General features: G+C 39.4%; 1 protein-coding gene across 3 annotated transcripts in view; it reads left to right on the forward strand.

Annotated features, from left to right (window-relative positions):
* The window catches only part of ctnnd2a (catenin (cadherin-associated protein), delta 2a), a 474,718-nt gene that overhangs the window by 342,992 nt on the left and 108,619 nt on the right, over nucleotides 1-23,107 (forward strand). For all 3 annotated transcript variants that reach the window (XM_051682873.1, XM_051682874.1, XM_051682875.1), the window contains one exon: nucleotides 1,938-2,121. In XM_051682873.1, coding sequence (XP_051538833.1) covers nucleotides 1,938-2,121 — 184 coding nt within the window. The remainder of the gene's footprint in view (nucleotides 1-1,937; nucleotides 2,122-23,107) is intronic.

Below are 23,107 nucleotides of genomic sequence, written 5' to 3' on the forward strand. Positions count from 1 at the left end.
ACTATGAAACAAAACATAAACGTAAACATGACTTGACTTGACTAGACTTGACTTGATCATAGAACCAACAACACACAATACCTGACAATGGACAATGGCAAACATGAGGCTTAAATACATGGCAAACAAGGAACAATACAAGGACAAACAAGTTAACCATTGAAAAGACAGAACTGATAACAAGATAACTAGACAATAAACCAATGAAAACAAGACACATAAACATGGAGGGAAACATGAAACCACATGACCAGGGGACCACATGACATGAAACAGGAACTAGATTTTCAAAATAAAAGACATGAAAAACATGAACCAACAGAATAAACATGACACCCGGTTGCTAGGGAGGGTAGAGTCACATGGGGTAACCTCCTCGTGGTCGCGATTAGTGGTTCTCGCTCTCAGTGGGGCATGTGGAAAGTTGTGAGAGTAGCATGAGCCTCCACATGCTGGGAGTCTCCACAGTGTCATGCACAATGAGCCACGTGATAAGATGCGTGGGTTGACTGTCTCAGAAGCGGAGGCAACTGAGACTTGTCCTCCACCACCCAGATTGAGGTGAGTAACCGTGCCACCATGAGGACCTACTAAGTAGTGGGAATTGGGCATCCAAATTGGGGAGAAAAGGGGATCAAAATTAGAAGAAAAAAAGAATTGATAGATAGCAGCAAGTACTAGGAAAAATATGCAGATCTGAAATGTAGGTAGTGCTCCAATGCAACTCAGCCCTCACAGATGTGTTCGTCCATAGACATTCAGTCTAAGTTTTAGTTCTTGCACCACCCTAATATTTTCATCAAATATTACGGTCTCTGAGTGGACTAGAAACATCTATAGTAGATGTCATTGGAAAGCTGAGATCCTCTGCTTTGCAATTATATATAAAATATTATCACCAATAGTCAATAACACATTTTTCCAATGATTTTTTTAGCATGCTTTTCCTGCTGGACTGCATATTTGGTTTTCGACATCTAAGACATAACATTGGCTTATTCACCTAAGCAAGGTCACAGAGAAGTAAAAATGGCTTTTTTTTTTTTACAAAACTGCCTAAGAGCAGATATAAAGTTTATGTCTACTTGGACCTTATAGCAGCAGTGATCTGTGCATAAAGAGACATTTGTATTTGATGTTGATCCTATTTCACTTTGCGATTCTTTTGACAATCTTTTAAACTGTGGTATTAGGGCAACAAAATGAACTATATAGTCACGTTCCTGTAAATGAGAGCTTTCATTTGATATATGACTTGTCCATTTAATTGCTTTGTGAAAGACTTTTATATTCATATTAATATTTCTACCACATTACCTCTAGGTGGCGCTTATTTGCGATGTGGTTGTTTTCAGCCCTTATTTTGTTATTTAATGTAACATAAATGCAGAAGTGGTGTTCTATGAAAAGTTCAGATTCTAAGCTTTCAAATGTTACCACATGTGCCTGACTTATGTTTCCGGGGACTTAAACATTTTAAGCGTAAACTCATTTTGCGATAAAGTGCCCCAATGGGTTAATTAGAAAATCTATATTTTTATCCAGCCCTACAAAATGGGATCATAAATTTAGCTTCTTTAACTCAAATCATGAAAGTTTTTCAGAAAATGTTTCAGATTGGTCCAGCCAATGTGCATTTCATTCTAAAGCAATAAGAAAAGGCACTGCCTTTGCCAGTTAGCTCTTTAAACTGAAATTTGGGATCTTCTTTCCTACCGCCACCATATTAAGCCTTGCAATTTCTCCTATTATTATTTTATTTACATGTGGTCTCTCTGAGACTGTTGCAGAGGTGATCTCCAATGGTTTAATCACTGTACCTGTGCACACACCTTAATACTGATTGTGGCTGTACTTATACCCTATCAGAGGGAAAGTTCTCTCTCCAACTGTGCCTTGATTCATGCAAAACGTTTCACAAATGTTTTCCTGTGTAGGTGTATTGTGGAACCTTTCCTCATGTGATGCTCTGAAGATGCCTATTATCCAGGATGCTCTAGCAGTTTTGACCAACACAGTGATTATACCCCATTCCACCTGGGATGTTTCCCCACACCAGGAGGACCGCAAGCTACAAATGCACACTTCCCAAGTCCTTCGCAATGCCACCGGCTGCCTGAGGTGAGTGTGTGTGCACAGCAGGCTTGTGATTTTCTTAAAGGGGTCATGACATGAGGAATCAAATTTTCCTTGTTCTTTTGACATATAAGAGATCATTGTACTATAAAAACATATTGTAAGTTTCAGAACTCAAAACTTCCTCCTAACTGCAAAAAGAGCATTTCTTGAAACCAAGCTGCCAAAACGACTCATTTCCTACTACCTCCACATTGTGATGTCACACTGTGGTAGACATTTGTATCTCACCACCTCCACTACAACAAAGCCTAATTTACCTTATCACTTCTGTAGCCCGCCCAGTAGTGGGCAAAATTTGTGCCTAACTACCTCTCCACTGTAAAGTTATTTCAGTATGCTTTTAAATATCACAAACCTCATTGCAGAAGATGTATTAACCCTTTCGCATGTACGATCAAACCGGTGTGATTACACTAGGTTGGGCTCAGACATGTACGATCAAACCGGTGTGATCTGCATTCATGCTGCTATTTAAAAGCAAAATTGGTTGTCATAATGAACCAGCTGCTCAAATAGTCTTTTCAACATCACAATATCTTAATTTTTTTATGTTACAAACTTTAAAACAATCACTAAATAAAAGTATAAAGCAGATACCGTCAGAGCGCACTGTGTTGATGCAGCGCTGCAGCCATGTTTTCTGATGTCAAAGAATATACAAATTAGTCAGTCCACTCGAGCCATCTCCCATTCCATCCATCACAACCACTTCTGGTGCTGTGGAAGTGCTAGGTTTTCAGAACTTTCTATGCTCCTCCTTTTGTATGCTTCTATGACAATACAAACTCAGAATCCCATCTTGCATTGCAAAGAAAATATGGTGGCGCGCATAGCCGGAAAGTGCATTCGCGATCGCATCTTATCTATCATAATCAATCATTATAAACATTTAAAAACCACATTATATGTTTGATAATATATAATCTGATCTTCAGTGCACCCGCTGTGATATAATCTGTCCTCCAGTGCATCTGCTGTGAAGTGTAAGGTAAGATTTATTTTAATTACAGTGCGCATTAAAGAACTCATGCTGGGAGAACCGTCAGTACAGGAGAAACTCGCGTGCGAAAAGGAAAAATATATACACAATAGGAGAAAAGCATTAATGTGCTTTATTAGAACACTTACATTAGGCTATATTAAAGTCCGTATTAAATTATTTAAACTGTCTTACTATTGAAACGTGTCAACAATATAAATAAATCCATTGACTTTGAAAAATAGAAATATTACAAAACGAAAAAGAAAAAAAAAGACATTCATTTAAATCAAATAAATAAATTACCAAATGAAATATAGGCCTATGTATTATTATTATTATCCTTGCCATTTCTTTATTTAATTTATAAATTAACCGTGCCCTATAATTCTGTGAATGAATAAAATGTTGGTTGAATGAAATTCTCAGAATGTTCTACACTTTTCTATCAAGACTAGATAAGACTAACAAAACTACTGTATATGTCCAATGCTGAGTTTACTTTAAAAAATACTAGAGTTTGAATATTATCTTTTAAATATTTTAAATATTTAAATCTACCCCTTTCTACCTCGGCTTGCATTTGCTGAGCTTCTTCATCTGCACATGTAAACTGCATAAATTATAGCACTAAAATAAATATTAGATGGCAGTAAATTAAAGTCTATGCAATAATAATAAATTCATAAGTCAAAGGTGTTATTTCTTTTGCAAAACTCAAAACTATGTTTTCAGCGGCAAACACTCAAACATAATGTTCATAAGAACAGTGCTGTCTCGGGGTGTGTGAAGCTCTTTCTCACTCACTGGCATCTGGCATGCCCTTAAATCTGTCTCCAGCTCTCACTGCAATGACAAAAAGCTGTTAGAGACAATTATTGACAGGTGATCTTACCGTTCTCATCTCCTGATCTTGCTCTCCATTCACAAACTAGCGCTCAACCACACCCCCACTACCACAGTGTTTAACACTGCTTAAAACATGGTTAAATCTTGCTGCATTATAGGCCGTTAACAGGTGTTGTGCTCATGATGGAGCGTTGGAGCACTCTTGGAGCGAAAGGAAACCACAAAGCTCTGATTTTCAAACAACACGCTCCTCGCTCCAGGCAAAATCATGTCGCTCCACTTCCACCCAGCTCCACTCACAGACTCTGGTGTGAACTGGATATGGTAGTTAGACAATCATAATAGAGATTTCTATATACTGTAGATATCTGAAAAATACAACAGCAAAAACTGTTAAGGCTGTTTAGCATTCTAAGAATCAGAGATAGACAGTGGAAAAATTTAGACTATTTTTGATGCAGGAAACCTTGACTAACATTATAAGTGGACTTCAGGAAATAAATAAAATGCTAGAAAGTGTAGCATATGGCTCTTTTAAATTTCTTTAAAAAAGGGGATTAACTCACTCCCATCCCCCTCTTGTGTCATTTCCTCTCCTTTTAGTTTCACACTTAATTTAGTAATTTATATTGTGCCTCTGCAATATGTTGGTATACTGTATAAGTGTATATTTACATATTTTCTTGCCTGAGAAAGCTGTGGGAATAATCATATAAAAAGTGGCTGTTCACCTCAAAAGGAATTATTGCTGAATGAAAAGGGAGTCTACTGCTTTCAGATGATATTCACCTCCTGAGAAACCATTTTCCAGATTGTGTTTGGAAAACCTTTGAAAAAGAATAGCATGTGGTACCGGTGTCAAACGCAAAAAAATGCACTCTTAATTGAACTCCATTGGCTGTAATTAGCCTGAATAGGCTGATCTATTGAAGGACACCCTGTCATGTGCACCTTTCAGCTGTTTCTGTGGCAGCTGACTGCATAATGAAGAGAACCGCTCTTCTTTATTTCTAATGGACCACTGAGAAAAATGGTTCCTTTGATCACCATGAAAGCTTTGTATTTTTTACACACCTTCCTCTTCCATATGGAAAAAGGGTAAAACAAGTCTGGAAGCAAGCCAGAAAATCATTTCCCTCCAGCTACAGCTGTTCTGTTCATTCATAACTTTAGATCAGGACTGAGATTTTGCATTCGACATCAAGTGGCGACCAAACACATTACCAAAATTGTTTAGAAAGCAAAATTGAATTTCTATAGTTTTATGCTCTTGGCAGCAATTAGTTCATTGCACAAATTACATCCTTGTTGCAACTCTCCTTTTAAATGAATGTAGTGTGGGTCATATTTTCTTTTGTAGTTTTGGTCATGGTTTTCAAGGATGAGGGCATTTCACCCCACCTGTCTATATCGGCGTCTACCTAATTTTGCTAGCAACTACTAAGTGACAGATGAATGTGCTCCAAAATACAGTAGAATTTTATTGGACACACTTCTTTTAACATAAAAAACAAAAGATATGGAAGCATTTTCTCATCACTTTTAAAATTTGATAAGCCTATTTATTAAGCTAACCTAACTTAATGCATGATTATATGGTTAGTTGCATTGTATTTTTTGCATTTAGCATTGTTTTCTCCCTGCTGTACTATTGTAACATGTTAAGAACCACTGCTGTAGATTGCCTGCAGGTAAAAACTATTATATAAGTCATTATAGCCTGTTTGACTTTGTCACAGTGAGAAAAGATTTACCGTATCACTCCTGTCTCTTCTCTGTGAAGAAAAGGAACAAAAAGCATCTGATTCATGATTTATGCAGTCATGCATAATTATGTTTATGCGGAGTGCAAATCTGTCATATTATAATTTATACATGGCTTCTTGTTGCGAAGAGTTGGATGAAAAATAACTGCAAGAAAGTGTTGATTCTCGTGGGCCGGATATCAGTCTCACGTAAGGCTTTATTCTTGTATCCATAGCAACAGCGCAGTATTAAACTACCTTAAACTCAGTGCTGTGTGAGGAACACGCACCTTTGTTTGCTTTCCCACTTTCCTTTCAAAATTCTGTTAACCACAACTTTTTTGGTTGTTTATAAACTTAGCTACCATTAAAAGGATAGTTCACCCAAAAATGAAAATGGACTCACCTTCATGTTTCAAACCCAAATGACTTTCTTCTGTGAAACACAGATGGAGATGTTAAGCAGGTTTTTTTTTTTTTTTCTTGCAATGAAAGTAATCGAGACTGAAGCTGTCATTCTTGCCAAACATCTAATTTTGTGTTAAATGTAATGTATATGACAGAATTTTCATTTTTGGTGAACTATACCTTTAATTATTTTGGCAGGACAAAACCAACATACTGTTATTATACAAACTTTCCCTGCGTCCGAAATTGTGTACTGTTAGAGTATGTACTGTATTTGAAGGATGCACTTCTCTAAAGTATCTAAAGTAATTTCTTTAGGTGTGAATGCACAAGTAGTAATAGATTCCGGACATACTTCATCCAGGGATGTGGGCATTGTCTTGTGACCCAAATATATGAAGTGTTAACAACAACCACAGAAATCTACCCGGGTGTTCTTAAACAAGCACCATTTAAGCACAAGGAACAACGTTCTTGGTATACAGGTGCATCTCAATAAATTAGAATGTCGTGGAAAAGTTCATTTATTTCAGTAATTCAACTCAAATTGTGAAACTCGTGTATTAAATAAATTCAATGCACACAGACTGAAGTAGTTTAAGTCTTTGGTTCTTTTAATTGTGATGATTTTGGCTCACATTTAACAAAAACCCACCAATTCACTATCTCAACAAATTAGAATACATCATAAGACCAATAAAAAAACATTTTTAGTGAATTGTTGGCCTTCTGGAAAGTATGTTCATTTACTGTATATGTACTCAATACTTGGTAGGGGCACCTTTTGCTTTAATTACTGCCTCAATTCGGCGTGGCATGGAGGTGATCAGTTTGTGGCACTGCTGAGGTGGTATGGAAGCCCAGGTTTCTTTGACAGTGGCCTTCAGCTCATCTGCATTTTTTGGTCTCTTGTTTCTCATTTTCCTCTTGACAATACCCCATAGATTCTCTATGGGGTTCAGGTCTGGTGAGTTTGCTGGCCAGTCAAGCACACCAACACCATGGTCAGTTAACCAACTTTTGGTGCTTTTGGCAGTGTGGGCAGGTGCCAAATCCTGCTGGAAAATCAAATCAGCATCTTGAAAAAGCTGGTCAGCAGAAGGAAGCATGAAGTGCTCCAAAATTTCTTGGTAAATGGGTGCAGTGACTTTGGTTTTCAAAAAACACAATGGACCAACCCCAGCAGATGACATTGCACCCCAAATCATCACAGACTGTGGAAACTTAACACTGGACTTCAAGCAACTTGGGCTATGAGCTTCTCCACCCTTCCTCCAGACTCTAGGACCTTGGTTTCCAAATAAAATACAAAACTTGCTCTCATCTGAAAAGAGGACTTTGGACCACTGGGCAACAGTCCAGTTCTTCTTCTCCTTAGCCCAGGTAAGACGCCTCTGATGTTGTCTGTGGTTCAGGAGTGGCTTAACGAGGAATACGACAACTGTAGCCAAATTCCTTGACATGTCTGTGTGTGGTGGCTCTTGATGCCTTGACCCCAGCCTCAGTCCATTCCTTGTGAAGTTCACCCAAATTCTTGAATCGATTTTGCTTGACAATCCTCATAAGGCTGCGGTTCTCTTGGTTGGTTGTGCATCTTTTTCTTCCACACTTTTTCCTTCCACTCAACTTTCTGTTAACATGCTTGGATACAGCACTCTGTGAACAGCCAGCTTCTTTGGCAATGAATGTTTGTGGCTTACCCTCCTTGTGAAGGGTGTCAGTGATTGTCTTCTGGACAACTGTCAGATCAGCAGTCTTCCCCATGATTGTGTAGCCTAGTGAACCAAACTGAGAGACCATTTTGAAGGCTCAGGAAACCTTTGCAGGTGTTTTGAGTTGATTAGCTGATTGGCATGTCACCATATTCTAATTTTTTGAGATAGTGAATTGGTGGGTTTTTGTTAAATGTGAGCCAAAATCATCACAATTAAAAGAACCAATGACTTAAACTACTTCAGTCTGTGTGCATTGAATTTATTTAATCCACGAGTTTCACAATTTGAGTTGAATTACTGAAATAAATGAACTTTTCCACGACATTCTAATTTATGGAGATGCACCTGTATATACAGTGCATCCGGAAAGTATTCAAAGCGCTTCACTTTTTCCACATTTTGTTATGTTACAGCCTTATTCCAAAATTGATTAAATTCATTATTCTCCTCAAAATGAAAATGAAAAAAATCACATGTACATAAGTATTCACAGCCTTTGCCATGACACACAAAATTGAGCTCAGGTGCATCCTGTTTCCACTGATCATCCTTGAGGTGTTTCTACAACTTGATTGGAGTCCACCTGTGGTAAATTCAGTTGATTGGACATGATTTGGAAAGGCACACACCTGTCTATATAAGGTCCCACAGTTAACAGTGCATGTCAGAGCACAAATCAAGCCATGAAGTCCAAGGAATTGTCTGTAGACCTCCGAGACAGGATTGTATTGAGGCACAGATCTGGGGAAGGGTACAGAAAAATGTCTGCAGCATTGAAGGTCCCAATGAGCACAGTGGCCTCCATCATCCATAAATGGAAGAAGTTTGGAACCACCAGGACTCTTCCAAGAGCTGGCCGCCTGGCCAAACTGAGCGATCGGGGGACAAGGGCCTTAGTCAGGGAGGTGACCAAGAACCCGATGGTCACTCTGACAGAGCTCCAGCATTTCTCTGTGGAGAGAGGAGAACCTTCCAGAAGAACAACCATCTCTGCAGCACTCCACCAATCAGGCCTGTATGGTAGAGTGGCCAGATGGAAGCCACTCCTCAGTAAAAGGCACATGACAGCCCACCTGGAGTTTGCTAAAAGGTACCTGAAGGACTCTCAGACCATGAGAAACAAAGATTGAACTCTATGGCCTGAATGGCAAGCGTCATGTTTGGAGGAAACCAGGCATCGGGCATCACCTGGCCAATACCATCCCTACAGTGAAGCATGGTGGTGGCAGCATCATGCTGTGGGGATGTTTTTCAGCGGCAGGTACTGGGAGACTAGTCAGGATCGAGGGAAAGATGAATGCAGCAATGTACAGAGACATCCTTGATGAAAACCTGCTCCAGAGCGCTCTGGACCTCAGACTGGGGCGAAGGTTCATCTTCCAACAGGACAACGACCCTAAGCACACAGCCAAGATAACAAAGGAGTGGCTAAGGGACAACTCTGTGAATGTCCTTGAGTGGCCCAGCCAAAGCCCCGACTTGAACCTGATTGAACATCTCTGGAGAGATCTGAAAATGGCTGTGCACCGACGCTCCCCATCCAACCTGGTGGAGCTTGAGAGGTCCTGCAAAGAAGAATGGGAGAAACTGCCCAAAAATAGGTGTGCCAAGCTTGTAGCATCATACTCAAAAAGACTTGAGGCTGTAATTGGTGCCAAAGGTGCTTCAACAAAGAATTGAGCAAAGGCTGTGAATACTTATGTACATGTGATTTCTTTTTTTTTTTTTTTTTTTTTTATTTAATAAATTTGCAAAGATTTCAAACAAACTTCTTTCACGTTGTCATTATGGGGTATTGTTTGTAGAATTTTGAGGAAAAAATTGAATTTAATTCATTTTGGAATAAGGATATAACATAACAAAATGTGGAAAAAATGAAGCACTGTGAATACTTTCCGGATGCACTGTATCACTTACAGTTGAAAAGAGCCGTCCGACTCATGGTTCAGCAGTGATCTTTTAAATCTAGCGTTTGGAAAGTGACGTCTCCTCAGCTCTTGAGGGATTATGGAATCGTAAAGTGTCCAGTAGATCTGCACTTAAGAATCTCGCAGGAAATAGTAAGCCGTCTTGGTATTTCTGGCATACTGTTTTATGAGTACTGAGGATTCGGACATACTTCTCCATTGGCATACTTTTTTGGCATACTATATAGTAGGAAAGTGTGTGTATGCAGATGCAGCATTTGTTTAAGGTTTTCTCAAAATCTCTAAACTGTGACCAAAATCCCTAACACTAATGTCTCCTTGAGCTTTCAAGCTACATCCAATAAACTCGGCACAAACATTCTGGAATAGTGTGCTATGTCTTTTCTAACTGATCGGACTGCTCATTAATTCAAACTTCAGCTGCCAAAAATTATAATGTAAACAAACCTACACAAGGCCTTTAATCTGCTTTAAGCCAAAGTCTTTCTAGCAAGTCAGTCCACTGTCGGCCATCTTTGGAACACTCTCGGAGGCTATTTCCAGTCATGCCAGTGCAGCTCCTATCTACTTGAATGGAGAAAGATCAAAATCTAAAAAATGGTTGGTCAAGGTTACAATCAAAGAATATATTTCAAATCAGCAATAAAATCTGACAATACTGGTATCATAAATTGTGATTCTTTACCTCATATTATGTTCAAAAATTCAATTTTCACTGCTTTTATAGCTAATGCACATGCATGCTCTAGAGTTGATTGACAGGTGATGTCTGTATAACAGCTCTGACCCGTCGAGACATGGACTCCACAAGATCTCTGAAGGTGTCCTGTGGTATCTGGCACCAAGACGTTAGCAGCAGATCCTTTAAGTCCTGGAAGTTGCGAGGTGGGGCCTACATGGATTGGACTTGTTGATCCAGCACATAACTTAGATGCTCAATCAGATTGAGATCTGGGGAATTTTGAGGCCAAGTCAACACCTTGAACTCTTTGTCATGTTCCTCAAACCATTTCTGAACAATTTTTGCTGTGTGGCAGGGCACATTATCCTGCTGAAAGAGGCCACTGCCATCAGGGAATACTGTTGCCATGAAGGGGTGTACGTGGTCTGCAACAATCTTTAGGTAGGTGGTACGTGTCAAAGTAACATACACATGAATGCCAGGACCCAAGGTTCCCCAACAGAACATTGCCCAGAGCATCACACTGCCTCCGCTGACCTGCCTTCCTCCCATAGTGCATCCTGCTGCCATCTCTTCCCCAGGTAAATGATGCACACGCACCCGGCCGTCCACATGATCTAAAAGAAAATGTGATTCATCAGACCAGGCCACCTTCTTCCATTGCTCCATGGTCCAGTTCTGGCACTCACGTGCCCATTGTAGGTGCTTTCGGCAGTGGACAGGGGTCAGCATGGGCACTCTGACCGTTCTGCGACTATGCAGCCCCATATGCAGCAAGCTGCGATGCGCTGTGTGTTCTGACACCTTTCTATCATGGCCAGTATTACGTTTTTCAGCAATTTGTGCTACAGTAGCTCTTCTGTGGGATTGGACTAGACGGGCTAGCCTTCGCTCACCACGTGCATCAATGAGCCTTGGGCACCCATGACCTGTATATATATATACACTACTGGTCAAAAGTTTTGAAACGCTTACTCATTCTTTATTATAATTTCTTTTTAACATTTTAGAATAATAGTCATCAAAACTATGGAATAACATAAATGGAACTATGGGAATTATGATGTGACTAAACAAAATCCAAAATAAATCAAAACTGTGTTATATTTTAGCATCTTCAAAGTAGTCACCTTTTGACTAGAATTTGCAGACATGTACGCTTGACATTTTCTCAACCAACTTCTTGAGGTATCACCCTGGGATGCTTTTTAAACAGTATTGAAGGAGTTCCCATCTATGTTGGGCACTTATTGGCTGCTTTTCTTTATTATTTGGTCCAAGTCATCAATTTCAAAAACTTTTTATTTTTAATTAAGTTTTAGTTTTATAATGAAATAAATTAATATGGTGGCACAATTATATTTTTGTCTACAAAACTATAACAAAAACGTTTTTTGTTGACACACTCTGAGGCACACAAGCAGAGGTGCTCACACACACTGATATGCAAAAATAAACATGCCTTATCTTTTTATTTTCATTTTCTCTAAATAGCAAGCTTGCATCTGATTCTAGCTGTAAATTACTCCTCAGAGTGAATGGCAGAGCCTTGTGTTTAAACAAATCATTTTCTGTAGGAGCACTGTAAAGCAATTACCATTCTTCGCATATTAGTATGTCAGATATACAGGTGCATCTCAATAAATTAGAATGTCGTGGAAAAGTTCATTTATTTCAGTAATTCAACTCAAATTGTGAAACTTGTGTATTAAATAAATTCAATGCACACAGACTGAAGTAGTTTAAGTCTTTGGTTCTTTTAATTGTGATGATTTTGGCTCACATTTAACAAAAACCCACCAATTCACTATCTCAAAAAATTAGAATACATCATAAGACCAATAAAAAAAACATTTTTAGTGAATTGTTGGCCTTCTGGAAAGTATGTTCATTTACTGTATATGTACTCAATACTTGGTAGGGGCTCCTTTTGCTTTAATTACTGCCTCAATTTGGCGTGGCATGGAGGTGATCAGTTTGTGGCACTGCTGAGGTGGTATGTAAGCCCAGGTTTCTTTGACAGTGGCCTTCAGCTCATCTGCATTTTTTTGGTCTCTTGTTTCTCATTTTCCTCTTGACAATATCCCATAGATTCTCTATGAGGTTCAGGTCTGGTGAGTTTGCTGGCCAGTCAAGCACACCAACACCATGGTCATTTAACCAACTTTTGGTGCTTTTGGCAGTGCGGGCAGGTGCCAAATCCTGCTGGAAAATGAAATCAGCATCTTTAAAAAGCTGGTCAGCAGGAGGAAGCATGAAGTGCTCCAAAATTTATTGGTAAACGGGTGCAGTGACTTTGGTTTTCAAAAAACACAATGGACCATCACCAGCAGATGACATTGCACCCCAAATCATCACAGACTGTGGAAACTTAACACTGGACTTCAAGCAACTTGGGCTATGAGCTTCTCCACCCTTCCTCCAGACTCTAGGACCTTGGTTTCCAAATGAAATACAAAACTTGCTCTCATCTGAAAGGAGGACTTTGGAACACTGGGCAACAGTCCAGTTCTTCTTCTCCTTAGCCCAGGTAAGACGCCTCTGACGTTGTCTGTGGTTCAGGAGTGGCTTAACAAGAGGAATACGACAACTGTAGCCAAATTCCTTGACATGTCTGTGTGTGGTGGCTCTTGATGCCTTGACCCCACCCTCAGTCCATTCCTTGTGAAGTTCACCCAAATTCTTGAATCGATTTTGCTTGACAATCATAAGGCTGCGGTTCTCTCGGTTGGTTGTGCATCTTTTTCTTCCACACTTTTTCCTTCCACTCAACTTTCTGTTAACATGCTTGGATACAGCACTCTGTGAACAGCCAGCTTCTTTGGCAATGAATGTTTATGGCTTACCCTCCTTGTGAAGGGTGTCAATGATTGTCTTCTGGACAACTGTCAGATCAGCAGTCTTCCCCATGATTGTGTAGCCTAGTGAACCAAACTGAGAGACCATTTTGAAGGCTCAGGAAACCTTTGCAGGTGTTTTGAGTTGATTAGCTGATTGGCATGTCACCATATTCTAATTTTTTGAGATAGTGAATTGGTGGGTTTTTGTTAAATGTGAGCCAAAATCATCACAATTAAAAGAACCAAAGACTTAAACTACTTCAGTCTGTGTGCATTGAATTTATTTAATACACGAGTTTCACAATTTGAGTTGAATTACTGAAATAAATGAACTTTTCCACGACATTCTAATTTATTGAGATGCACCTGTATGTGTGCTGAAGAAAGTAAAATGTGTATCTTATGCTTATTGAGTGATTGTGGCAATGCATGCACACACTGGTAGAGTTCAATTTCCTACCTTTTTTAATTACACACATCTGTGATAGGTTATATAGCATACAAATGTTTTGTAAACATACAGAGTAAAATTGTTTTATCTGAATTTAGTGCACAAATTAAGCATCTAAATGGTTTATAACCCTTCTCTGTAGTATGCAGACTACACAATGTAGCGTAATTAATGTAACAAAACATACAAAACATGTTTGCATTGAAAGTTGAAATTAGATGCATTTATGTAAAGGTAAGACCACTATTGAAAATCCCTCTATTCTGCATTTTTCTAATTTAATACAATATTTGTATTACATATTGTATCAGCATAAATATTTGAGTGAAAATTTACATTGAAAAAATAATATGAATTTCAAAAACATAGAGAAAGAGTATATAATAATACTAGTATTATTTTGTATGGTCCCCTTTGCTTTTTTGCATGCACTTGAGCTGGCATGGACTCCACAACTTGATTATCCATGTTATCCTGCATGTTTTGAGAATGTTCAAAGATAATCATATGCTTCAATAGAAGCAAAGAAGTCTGACCTTTTGTACTAAGGATTTATCATGGTCAGTGTTACAAATGTGCTTGTTTGATTAGTGACCTAGTATTAGTGCAGAATCTTCAGTGTCACTTATTCATTTTAAGTCATAAGGTTTTTGGTTCTAAATTTCCTGTAACTTTGTCTATTTTGAGGTTTAAATTTTAATTCCAGCTCATCTATGTGGACCTGGACTTGTAACCCACTTTAAAAGCAATGAGCTGTATGACAAGCTTTGCCTCAAAAATGTCAAGTGCCCTGAAAATAATTCAAAATATTTTGGAGAAGACATTTTACTGTAATTGCACTCTTGTCTCCTCTGGGTATCACCTTGGAGATGACAGTCATGTTGCTAATTTATCCCAATTTCTGACATTAAATATTTAAACTCAGATGTAAGATATTTGTCAGAGTGGTTTGTTCTCTCCTGTGGAGGCGGGAATACTCCAACAACCCATTGAAAATCAGTGAAGCGGTGTTTTTAGAATTGAGCCTTCTCCCATTGGGAGTTTGACACTACTTCTGTAAATCACTTCCACAAAATCAAATTTCTGAAGCAGCGGGTCTCCATGGGAGTAAAAATTTATATATCTAATAAAAAGAGATTTTCTCTGCCCCAAAGCACAATCCCTTATGACATCCCAAAAAGGCATCATAACATTGGTTCCCTATCTGTCACTCACTCAACATTGTATCGATGTAGTGATACTAGGGGTGAACTTGGGAGCCCCAATCTGATATTTGAGAAAAGGCCAATGAAAATTGGAGAGTGGAATTTACATGCCACTCCCCCGGACATACGGTATAAAAGGAGCCGGCTTGCATTCACTCATTCAGATTTGTTCTTCGGAGCCGATCACTGTGAAAGCTGTTCCACTGGCATTCCTTTCACCTCTACGAATGCTAGGCTGTTGGATATACGGCGCATTTTACAGTGGGTTCTCCCTTCTCGCACAGATAAGTGCAGAGAATGCCCCTGGGTGCTTCAGCAGCCACACTAAAAGAGTTTACTTTCTCTAAAAGAGTAAGCACTGGCGGAAAGCATCTTTTTAAAGATGCCTTTCCGTTTATGTGCAGTTCCTGGGTGCAGTCGCTATCTTACTGCTTCTGATGGCCACAATCGCTGTCTCACTTGTATGGGTCATAGTCACGCTGAGACAGCATTCGTGGATGGGATATGTTCTCATTGCGAGAACATGACCTTGGCAACGTTGTGGTCGTGGCTTTCTTTCTTTCATAGAGGGAAAGCCACTCCAGCTGCTCCCTGCCCTGATCCTTCTGTTTACATGCACATGGCCGCGGCAGCTAGTGCTGGGGGTGATTTGGGGGCTTCAATGAGAGCATTTCCGCCGGGTGAATCCCAACGGACCTCCCATTCCCCAGCATGTTCGTTTCTACCGGTTGAGTTCATGGATGGGTCAGGCGGCTCGCCCCAGGGTGAGCTTAATGTCTCATTCGGGGCTCGAGAAGAAGACGAGGTATCGATCACAGCATCGGAGAGTGGGCTTTTACAGTTTGATGCTGAGGACTCGGCCTGGCTCCCACCGTCTGGTGCGATTGCCCAGTCAGAGGCCGACGCGTAGCTCACGGCCATGCTTGCCCGGGCTACCACGAGCGTTGGGCTGGAGTGGAACCCTCCACCCTGCCCTGAGCATTCGCGGCTGGATGATTGGTTCCTGGGCTCAGAGCGCCGCACATAGCCACACTCTGCCCCAGTTCCTTTCTTCCCGGAGGTGCATGAGGAGCTCACGAAATTGTGGTTGGCACCTTTTACTGCCCGGTCCCATTTTGTGAGTTCCGACAAGGTTCGCTTTCTTGACACCCCCATCTCTCAAGGTGGCCTGTTCGGTGACACTGTTGTGCCATCCAGTACATCCTGCCTCGGCGTGATCCCACCTACAGGCCGCCGAGATCCCCTGGTGGAGGGCCGGGAGGAGAATCTTTTGTTCCCTTTTTCTTTGATTTTGTCGCTTGCCCAGAGGGCACCAGCACTTTAATTTTCAAAAAAAGAGCGGTTTCCTCATTCTCTGTGTCACATACTCGGTGTCTATGGCCATCGTTGTCACAACAGCCGTACATCGAACACTCGCAGCAGGGGCGCTACAGACACGAGTCCTCCGCCTTCGTACACTCAGCTGCGACAATCACATATCCACGATCAGGCGTATGTGACACACCACGAGGACACCCAGCCTCCTCTCCCGTCGCAGACCGATCCTATGGTGGGTACGCGGAGTGAGGTAAGTGCTCTAACATCTCTCTCAGCACAGCCACGGGTTCAGGACGTGAGGCCTCTCGACGTGGCAGCTTCTGCTCCACCCTGCCGCGAGGCCTCATCCGCAGGTATGTCAAGCACAATTGTCCCCTTGCACGGAGTCTGGAGGGGTGGTTAGCACTCTCCAACCCATCGCACTGCCGCGTCAGGACGATCCAACTCGGCTATGCGATTCAGTTTGCTAGGCACCCGCCCGGGTTGCAATTGTCGCTGCGCTTGTAGAGCTCATCCCTTCCAGGTAGGACCTACCGCGGGACTCCTTTCCATGTGTGGTACTTCCCAGTTGGTAAGTCCATGTGATGTGTTCTCCACATGTTAACCTCCCTTCGGGCAGGATGTTTCTCCGTGGTGTCCTTTTCTCCATGGGGAAAAGAACACCTTCCCCGGCGCAAATATATCTTGGTCCCAGCTAAGTGCATTTTCATTTAAAAAAAAAAAAGAGATAAAAGGTCGAAACAGCTGATGCAAGCTATTCCCATTGTAAGTACGTCCCCGCCCCCCCCTTAGGGTTCGAGGAACTATGCGACTTATGTGAGGCGTTAGGAAGGTTACAATGGGGCTGTGTTCACTTGTTACACAGTACGCAGTAGCTTGCCTGCATCTGCACCGCCAATCCAAGTAACACAGTTCAGCTGGTTGTGCCGTTTTGTATAGGGACCCCTAGTGTCACTACATCGACACAGCGTCGAGTGAGTGACAGATAGGGAATGTCTTGGTTACTGTTGTAACCTCTGTTCCCTGATGGAGGGAACGAGACATTGTGTCCCTCCTGCCACAACACTGAACTGCCCGCTGAAATGGCTGGGACTCTGTCTCGGGGGACTGGCATGCAAATTCCACTTGCCAATTTTCATTGGCCTTTTCTCAAATATCAGAGATGATTGGGGCTCCCAAGTTCGACCCCTAGTGTCACTACATCGACACAACGTACATTCCTTAATACATACACTTTTTGTAGCTTGTTCTGTTCAGTGTCTCAAGAATCTTGCAACACTCTGCCTTGGAAGTATGCTTGTTTACACACAATCAGACCGCACTGCCATGTTTGTGACCAAAATTCCATATTTCTTCATTGTGCTGCGCTGTGGGATGTGGCAAAAGCTGGCTAAATTTTTGTTTCTATTTATAAATCATGAAAAGGTGATACTGGTGTTTACATACCATAGCCAAAATTTTATTTTTCTTTCAATAAAGTTTTATCTTTTAAGTGACACTGCTTCATTTTGCAAAAGTCAAGCAGCGATGAAGGGGAAGAGCATGCATAAAACACTTGTGGGTCTTTGCTTTTTTATTCAGATGTCAGTTATCTGTACACGTGTCAATTATATTCATAACATCATCAATTCGGATACAATTTAACTGAAAATGCACATAGGACGATGCTATTCATAACACCCAGTATGTCATAATTGTAACACATTGTAATAAATAAAAAAGCAGTATAATGTGAATATATAGGTTACATTGTGTTTATACTAATGTTAGTCAATAAACAACACATCATAAGATCATGACGCACAGACTTTATTCACACCACCAGATAATTACAATAAAATACTACAGTTTAAACATATTAGTCTTATTCAGTAATATGCCTTGGTTGCTTTCTGTGTATTCTTCATGAGATAAAAGTAGCTCTTACATTCATACAGATGGGATCATCACAGACATTCTGTAATATTGTGACCAAATCAGAGTAGAAAACAACACAAACATTTGTACTTCTGAATGAGAGATGTTTACGGTGATGTACCAGTAGACATGTACACTCGCCGGTCACACATCAGACTTGCCGACGTACAGAGAGAAATCATGGATGAAATATATTTAAATGTCTGTGAAAGTCAAATTTGGCAATATTTGTGCTGACCTCAGACCTGTATCCTGGTGCTTGGCATGGATCAAAAGCATCAAAAGTTTTTTCTTGATATCGCTTTAATGGTGTTTTTCCATTCACCTCCATTGTTTCCTCCCACTGATGGTCACAAATATGGCGACTGCAGGGAAAATGTGACATCCTGAAACAGGTCAATAACCTGAATTTTTCTATGAGTAGAGACTTACTGAAGTCATCTAAGAAACTTTAAGTCACTTTTCCATGGATGAAAATAGCAGAGGGAAATGTGGTGGCCAAGTTTCCGTTGAGGATTGCATTTATAAGGCGCATGTTTTATAAGACATTTGAGCGGCTCCTTTCTCAAAACAGATAAATGTGTTGAGTATTTGAGAAGCTGTGGATGGCCATGTTGAACTGAAGGTGGGGGAAATTGTGCTGCTTATAATCTAGATGCTCAGGTGCTTCCAGCTCACCTTGACATTTCGCCTCCATGATGGTAACCGTGGTAACAAGCCCATCCCCAGAGTCTGCCAGCAAGTGATCTGGCACATCTCTTCATCCTCAACTGAATTGCCTCACAGGTCTTACAGTTACCGTAATCTAAACTGACAAATTGTTGACATCTGTTTTCTTTTTTTCTTTTTTTTAATGCAAATATTTAGATTGAATCAGTGTTTTTTGGGCAACTAGTAAGGATTGGGAAGTGTTAAAGGGTCAATCTGATGAAAACATATCATGGTCACATTTCACCCCATAAAATAAATAAATAAGAAATTGTATGTTGCGTCAAGGAAATTATGCCTGTTTTTAGGACTATTTAAGATTTTTTGCATTGTGACATAATTTTTATGAGAATTTAGCTCTTTCTTCACTCATCTTTCTTTTGATTTTGGGGTAAAATTTGACCAGGACATACAGTATACTTAACAGGTTTCGTGAAATTCACCATCAAATACTGAAGTCTACAGCTGACATTTTCTCTGGATTCCCAGTGGCCACCTGATGAATGAGTCCCCTATGTTTCAAGAACTGTTGACTGCAACTGTTGAGGACACCATTTAACCATAAAACAACAAAGGGACAGACGTTTGTCCTTGTAACGTGTTCAATAAGTAATTTGCTAACAAAGTGTGCTAATTATTTAGATGGAGTGTGTGAGTGACAGAAAGTAAATAAATCTGTAAGCAGTAAACACTAAACGCCTCATTAATTGTCGTAAATAAGCAGTAGCATTCCTGAAAGTAATGTTAAATCCTTTAACCGCTCACATGACTTAACTTGAACACTTATGACTCTGATTACAATGCTATTCATTTTGAACAGCGATTTGTCAAATAACAGTGTCCACCCTCTGCTAAGTAATGGATTATATACCATCAACTGTTCATTATGACAAATTAAGAATCGAAAGGGTGATCAGGACCCCAACCCAAAGCTAATAAGTAATAAATAGACATGAAATATTTATTTGAATTGAAATTATTTTTTATGTAAGAAGAAAAAGACTGCAGAATGATACAAGTTACATGAAACTTTCACAGCTGTGTAGGGAATCAGTTATCTGGAACAACATTCAATTACAGTTAAGAGGTTATTATACAAAGATTTTTAATCGTAGAATGCTGCAATTGACCAATCAGAATTGAGTATTCCATAGAGCCATGTAATGACATGCTCTATTCTCTCTACCTTTTCTTACAAAACCCTTTTCTTACAGAACCTCCCATTTTGTGCTTATCTGTAGACATAAAGTTGTTCTTCGCCAGGATATTCACACCAAAATGCTTTATGGACAAAATCAGCCAGTTTGCACTCCTGCCCTCTCCTCATCGGATTACCCTGCAAAGCATCAACCAGGGGATTTGTTAAATAATTTCAACATTTTGGAATACTCCATCAAAATTATGGCCTGATAAATCAAGCCTCCGCCAGCCTCTAATTGCCACCCTCACTCTCCCCCTCTGATATCAGTCCAGCATGATGCACCTTGAAAAGTAATGAAACAATTTCTCTTTTTCTCATCTCGGCCTGCATGATGCATTGTCTACATCCCTGCCAAGCTGCGAGCAGAGCCGTCCTCCATAACATCCATCATTCACATCAGAGGTGAATCATCTCTCTGCGTTTGGTCTCAATTACAGGACTCCCCATATTCCTCAGTAAGGCTTGGCAGTATGACAATATACTGTACATACAATGGTAAAAATATGTCAAGTGTTAGAGATTCTGCAGTACTGTATATCAGTGGCTTGATTTTAAAAATTCAACAGCAACCAGAAAATTATAGATGAAGTTACTGTTCACAAACAAATGCTCGGCTCTGGTACTTCCAGGTTCTTTTGGCACCATAGAAAAGAACTGCTGTCAGTGGGCCCTTTGCTCAAGTTGAGCTAAAAGTACACATATATGCAGTTTCTGTGGTTGAAACATAACGTTTCCGAAAGATAATTGGAAATTGAAATTTCCATTAGGATTGTTGGATCGGGAAAAACTCTGGATTTTTTGGCTCACTGTCAGTGTTATTGTGTCTGCTCTTATAAGACCCAATAGAGCTGTTCAGGTTGTAGTCCAAAAACCCAGAAGAGAATTTGCCATGGGTTTTTCCTATGTATTTTTATAATGGGTTTTTTGAACTTATGAGTAAAATAAGGTCTGTGATAAACATTACTTGACGATACTAGACATTTGTTCTATAACATAAATTACACACAGTCATACCTCAAGCGTGAATTTTGAAGCTGTATTGAATTACATACTTTTTCATTTGTAATTTATGTTGTAGAACCAAATGTCCACGTATTGTCAAGTAATATGTACCACAGACCTAATTTTACACACGTTAAAAAACCCCATTATAAAAACCCATAGCAAAATCCCGAGAGAACCAATGGCGAATTAGACTTCTGGGTTTCCCTACAAATTGACGTCACGGCTGAACAACTCCATTACCCCGCAGCTGTTTTTGGCAGATTTGCACTTTTCATGGAGCAATTGCACAAACTCTAATCACAAATGGCTGTTTTTAATATCCAAATTGCAATCGCTGTAACAGAGGTCAAATGTGATGTAACGATGATTTTATACCACTATGTAAGCTCTAATGGGACGACCAGAATCCTGTCTCCACCACCGCAGCACATAGGCTACTGTTTGTGAAGGATAATTGAGTAAAACAGTGAGTAACTTGTTCGTAATCGAAACCGGCTGTTTTTAAAGGAATATTCCAGGTTCAATACAAGTTAAGCTCAATCGACAGCATTTGTGGCATAATGTTGATTACCACAAAAATTAATTACAACTCGTTCCCCCCTTTTCTTTAAAAAGCAAAAATCAAGGTAACAGTGAGACACTTACAATGGAAGTGAATGGGGTCAATTTTTGGAGGGTTTAAAGGCAGAGACATGAAGCTTATAATTTTATTAATGCATTTACATTAATTCTTCTGTTAAAACTTCATTATTTGAGCTGTAAAGTTCTTTAAATCATCATTTTTATAGTCATTTTAGAGTTTGTTGACAGTACATTGTCATGACAACGAAGTTGTAAAATTGGCTAAAACTTTACACAGAAAAGGTTAGTAAGCGATTTTGTCACACTAAAATCATGTTAACATGCATATTGTTTATGTCTTGTGGCTATACTTTTAAAAGAGTCAATATTTTAATGTTAACGGATTGGCCCCATTTACTTCCATTGTAAGTGCCTCACTGTAACCTAGATTTTCTGCTTTTGTTAAGCAAAGGCAGGTCAAAAAAACTTTTTGTGGTACTCAATATTATACCACAAATGCTGTCGATTAAGCTTAACTTGTATTGAACCCGGAATATTTCTTTAAGTTTGAACATTTAATATGAAGATATTTAAATCAAATATTATTATAAACTGTATGTGGACCAATAATTTAAGCAGTAAAGATACATATTGCATATGTCATTGTAGTTTTCATTTTTATATGCCATATTTCTCAGGTTTTAGAAGTGTGTTAAATGTGTAAGGATGTGTATCATCCTGTTATGTGTCTGACATAATCATACAAGCATATTGAACTAAATGAAACCTGGTTATGCCAAGAGTTCAGAAAGAACCTACATATATTACTTCACTGTAAGCCATTGATATCAATCTTTTATTAACATAAATATTATTAAATTATATAATACCTAAAAGATAATTAAAACTGTAGCGCTTCCCATATCCACCATTGAAATTTGCTGGTGTGATAGTGTGGTAATTTCATCTATAGTCTATTCTCCAAACTGAGTTGCAGATAGGCGCTTTCAGTGTAGGCCACTTTGTTGATTATAATAGGGTTGATTAAGATTTGTATTTATTAATTTATTTATTTTTTCGAGATGTGCCATTTGCATAAGGTCTTAGACATAGTGTAAGTTGCTTAAGGTTGCCATGCAACATCACATCTTGCCACATTAATATAGAATTAAAATGGTTTGGAGTCACATGGAGCATATATCTTTTACATGAGATTTGAACTTGATTAATCTAATCATATTTATAATGTTTTACTGTTTTGAATTTTTAACTGAAGTGTTACATAACATGAAGTGCATTTTGCACTGATACTAGACTTATCAATTATTTATTATGAACAATCATATCTCTCGTTTTTTTTATTTTTATTTATTTTTTTATTTTTGCGTCCATTAAATTCAAAATTTAAAAACAAAAATCAACTGCGATGAAGCACCTTTCATTTGTAAAGTATTTCA

Source organism: Myxocyprinus asiaticus, chromosome 41, assembly GCF_019703515.2.
Source record: "Myxocyprinus asiaticus isolate MX2 ecotype Aquarium Trade chromosome 41, UBuf_Myxa_2, whole genome shotgun sequence".
In the NCBI taxonomy this organism is placed as follows: Eukaryota; Metazoa; Chordata; class Actinopteri; order Cypriniformes; family Catostomidae; genus Myxocyprinus; species Myxocyprinus asiaticus.